The sequence below is a fragment of the Lates calcarifer genome, unplaced genomic scaffold (assembly GCF_001640805.2).
Source record: "Lates calcarifer isolate ASB-BC8 unplaced genomic scaffold, TLL_Latcal_v3 _unitig_2601_quiver_1413, whole genome shotgun sequence".
NCBI lineage: Eukaryota > Metazoa > Chordata > Actinopteri > Centropomidae > Lates > Lates calcarifer.
Genome location: NW_026116327.1, coordinates 596 through 5,761, shown reverse-complemented (window position 1 = coordinate 5,761; position 5,166 = coordinate 596). Strand labels below are relative to the sequence as shown.

The following is a 5,166-nucleotide window of genomic DNA, read 5'->3' as shown; positions in this document are numbered from 1 at the left end:
GATAAGTCTAAGGGGGCAAGCCCAATTAGAATTTTTTAATCACCTCAAAGTCCAATCTGACATTGACAGGGAACCAATGGAGGCTAAAATTGGAATCACAGCATTCTGAACCATTTGAAGACTTTACAACATTACATTACAATTTGCAAGTCTTGATGAAACAAAGGGGTTAATTAGGATTTCAGCATCTGCCATGGAAAAAAAAGACAGAATCTTAGCCATGTTGCGTCTTGGTGGCATCTTTAATGTGCTGATAAAAGGAGAGCAGGGTGAAATGTGACACCCAGATTCTTGGCAGCCAGATAGAAATCTCACGGTTGTTAAGGATTATTGTTACTTGATCACACTGGTGTCTATATCAGGCCAGTGAGCCGCATATCATTTTTATCTAAGTTTAGGAGCAGGAAGTTACGAGACATCCAGCTTTTCTCAGCAAACAAACAGATTCATAATCTCACAAGAGTTGTCATCCATCATAGGCACATACAACTGGGTATCATCAGTGTAGTAATGAAAATTAATTCCATGACAGTAAATAAGTTGACAAATTAATGAAATATTATGAGAAAAAAGTAGGGGACCAAGAACAGAGTCCTGTGATTCGTCATATTTCCCATCAGAATATGTTGATGTAGTACTATAATTGGAGACTCATATATAGGATTTTAACCAGCTGAGGGTCAGGCCAGAGATTCCAAATGTGTTTTCCAATTGGTCTAGTAGTATACAATGTTCTAAGATACTGAAGGCTGCACTGGAATACAAGTGGGCTAAAAGCTACTAAGACACAAATCTTTCTAGTATCTTAGAAAAGAATAGAAATTTGAGACAGACCGATAATTATTTAGAGACCCAGGATCAAGGTGTACTCTCATAAGGTTTAATCACAGCAGTTTTAAAGCCAGTGGGAACAGTGCCCATAGTCAGTGATAAACTCTCAGTACTGACGACTACAACTGCAACCCAAACAACAACTTCAGCACCTAGAACAACCACTACCCAATCAACCACAACTGCTGCTCCCACAACTACAACTGCAGCCTCAACAATCACAGCTGCTTCACCAACGTACTCAGCACTGTAGGTCCCAGAACTGGCCAGAGATATTTGGAGAGTTTAGCTAGCAAAGTCGAGGAGGCAGTTAGTAGGTTTAGAAATCAACACCAGTTTACACAATGATACAATTTTAAAATGTTCTGTTCCATATTGCTTAACTAGTTCTGTAGTAGAAGCTAGGGAAGAGGTAATTTTGCATCTGGCCTCATCTATTTTGCTGCAGAGTAATTCTAGAAAATCATGAGGCATAAAGGCAAACAATTAAGAGATGGCTGCACCAGTTAGTTGCATTTTAGGACCATTTTTGCATACAGTGCCACTAAACTTTACAACTAGGAGCAATAGTGCAACTTGTAAACATGCCCCCAACCCATGCCCCAATGGGGTTGGGGGCATGTTTGCATTCTCAGTGCATACACCCACACACACACCTTCGGTGAACCAGGTGAATTTAAGACAGCTTGAGTTGATGGTAACTATGCTCATTACTCTTGAGTATGATAAAGTGACTCAGAAATTACATATTTTTATAGACCAACCCAGAAGTTGGCATCACCTCTGTTTCCTCAACAAAAAGTCATTGGGAGTTTTCATTGGGTTTGGATTATTACAGAAAATAAAATGTGTGACAGTCAAAAGTTTGTGGTACTTACATGTTTTGCTTAGCAAAATAATCTTCACAAATGAACACCAATGTTATAATTTCTGAGGTCTAAATCCAATCACCAGATCTTAAAAGCCAATGTTGGGCTATAAATGAACTACACCACAGTCAATTTCACCACCTGTAAGCTTCCAACTTGTAATTTAATTTAGCTCTGACCTCTTCTACAAAAGAGAAGAGTTTTAAAGGAAGTTTATAAACTATAAAGGTTTGTTTATAGTCATAAACTATTAGAAAGTTTGTTAATAGTTTGTGAGAGTGTAAGTATAACATGATGATAACTGAGTGGTTTCTGTAGCAGTGTGTGCAGGAGTAGTTAGTTACAATCACTCACAAAAAAGACAGCAACTGCAGAATCAAAAGTTGCAAGCTAATGTGTAAATGAGGCAGCAAATGAGGCAGCTGAAGATTTAACTCAAACAGTTAAAATGTAAAGAAAGAAATGCCAAACACTGTTTAATGATCATTCACCATGTCTAAATTGTATAGATAATTACAACAATATCTGCAGTGTTGCAGTTTCAAACCCGGCCAATTTGTGTTCTTTCTGAAGAGGAGGACAGGTCAGTTAATGTTGGAGTCTATGGAGCATTGATTAAGTAAGATTAAGTCAGACTGTGTGACAGAGCACAACTTTGTCTACATTTTGTGGCTTAAATTGTGGTTGACATCACTGTGTCTAAAGTTAAATGTGAGTCCATCTGTCCGACAGTTAATGTTTGGCTGAAAATGGGTCATGCAACTGGACAACGATCCAAAGCATGTCAGCTACTTAATGAAAGCAATCAAGCTTGTTGCTATGACCCAGTCAAAGTCCAGACCTCAACCCAACTGAAACTGAAAGATTTGGAAACTTGAATAGTGAAGTGTAAGCTGCACATATTTTTCAGTAGTTTAAACAGCATTTAATTTACTATGATTAGAATTGGTTAATTTACAATAGTTTGAAAAATGCAATATGGAGTATTAACGTACATGAAATGTTTTGGTGACCAAGACTTGGTTTTCACTATTTCAAAACAAATCACCAAAATCATGACCATGATCAAATCAGGATTTGGATGTGATGTTAAATTTCTCCTCAAATGAAAGAGCTCATTACTTCTTCTTGGTACAGTTAGCTGATAATGACCCATTTTTAATTAAAAATTCACTTTATTGTCTTACATTGTCGGAAATTTGACTTGGGCATTCTCCCATGCTGTGTACATAGATAAAGAACATTCCACCTACACAAAAGATAAAATACGACTACTTCAGGAAACCTAAGCACATATCTAAAAACACAACAACTGACATAATAATCATTGCATAATTTGATATGATAGATAAAAAGCTTACAGCAATTTTAAATAAATAAAAATAAATGGAACTTCTACTATTGATCATTTCAGACTAAGTTCCTTCAGCTGCCACTCAGCTGCTAAAAGAGTTTTTTTTAGTCTATTAAAACAAAAGTATGGTGGTTTAGATCTCCTCCCTGATGGCAGGATGAATGAGATGAGATGGATCAATGATCTTGTTGGCTAACCTTTGTGCAGCCTGTTCATAGATAAACTGCAGGGATAGGCGCTGCCTTACACCTATAATTTTCTTCGCAGCTTGTGTGACAGCTGTGTAATACAAATGTGATTTTCCATCTGTAGTGGCGAGCGGGACCAACACTTCTCAAGCCTTCGGCTGTGCATCTGATAGCATATGTTTAGCTGGTTCCAGTCTGAATGACCTACCTTTTATGGTGGCAAATTTTGGCATCATCACCAGTGGACCAACTTGTTGTGAAAACACATTGTGCAATACCCTCACAACAACAACTATTGCTCAAACAACAACAAGCACTTCTGCTGACACTCCAACTCCAACAACCCCATCCACAACCACTACTCCAAAAACAACTATGGCTTCCCCAACAACTGCGTCACCAACAGTTAAGGCTACAGGTTCAACAACCACAACTGCTGCACCAAAAACTACAACTGCTGCCCCAACAACTACAACTTCTGTCCCTACAACCACAACTACTGCACCTACGACTACAACTGCTGCCCCGACAACCACAACTGCTGCACCTACGACTACAACTGCTGCCCCGATAACCACAACTGCTGCACCAACAACCACAACTGCAGCCTCAACAACCACAATTGCTGCCCCAACAACCACAACTGCTGCACCTACAACTACAACTTCAGTCCCAACAACAACAACTGCAGACTCAACAACCACAACTGCTGCATCTACAACTGCTGCATCTACAACTACAACTTCAGGCCCAACAACAACAACTGCTGCACCTACAACTACAACTTCTGTCCCAACAACAACAACTGCAGCCTCAACAACCACAACTGCTTCACCTACAACTACAACTTCAGGCCCAACAACAACAACTGCAGCCTCAACAACCACAACTGCTGCATCTACAACTACGACTTCAGGCCCAAAAACAACAACTGCAGCATCAACAACCACAAGTGCTGCCCCAACAACTACAACTTCTGTCCCTACAACCACAACTTCTGCACCTACGACTACAACTGCTGCCCCAACAACCACCACCACCCAACAACCACAACTGTTGCCCCAACAACAACTGCAGCTCCTACAACCACAACTGCTGCACCTACAACTACAACATCAGGCCTAACAACAACAACTGCAGCCTCAACAACCACAACTGCTGCATCTACAACTACAACTTCAGGCCCAACAACAACAACTGCAGCCTCAACAACCACAACTGCTGCACCAACAACTACAACTTCTGTCCCTACAACCACAACTACTGCACCTACGACTACAACTGCTGCCCCGACAACCACAACTGCTGCACCTACGACTACAACTGCTGCCCCGATAACCACAACTGCTGCACCAACAACCACAACTGCAGCCTCAACAACCACAACTGCAGCCTCAACAACCACAATTGCTGCCCCAACAACCACAACTGCTGCACCTACAACTACAACTTCAGTCCCAACAACAACAACTGCAGACTCAACAACCACAACTGCTGCATCTACAACTGCTGCATCTACAACTACAACTTCAGGCCCAACAACAACAACTGCTGCACCTACAACTACAACTTCTGTCCCAACAACAACAACTGCAGCTTCAACAACCACAACTGCTTCACCTACAACTACAACTTCAGGCCCAACAACAACAACTGCAGCCTCAACAACCACAACTGCTGCATCTACAACTACAACTTCAGGCCCAACAACAACAACTGCAGCCTCAACAACCACAAGTGCTGCCCCAACAACTACAACTTCTGTCCCTACAACCACAACTTCTGCACCTACGACTACAACTGCTGCCCCAACAACCACCACCACCCCAACAACCACAACTGTTGCCCCAACAACAACAACTGCAGCTCCTACAACCACAACTGCTGCACCTACAACTACAACTTCAGGCCAAACAACAACAAC

The 5,166-nt window shown here is 41.2% G+C and overlaps 1 protein-coding gene across 1 annotated transcript; it reads left to right on the top strand.

Moving 5' to 3' along the window:
* Positions 1 to 3,455: 3,455 nt before the first annotated feature.
* On the top strand, positions 3,456 to 4,194 carry LOC127140227 (integumentary mucin C.1-like; the record flags this gene model as incomplete). Its single annotated transcript, XM_051068183.1, has 2 exons — positions 3,456 to 3,653; positions 3,690 to 4,194. Coding segments are annotated over exons 1-2 (703 nt in total), but the record flags the coding sequence as incomplete, so codon positions are not given.
* Between the last annotated feature and the right edge of the window lie 972 nt (positions 4,195 to 5,166).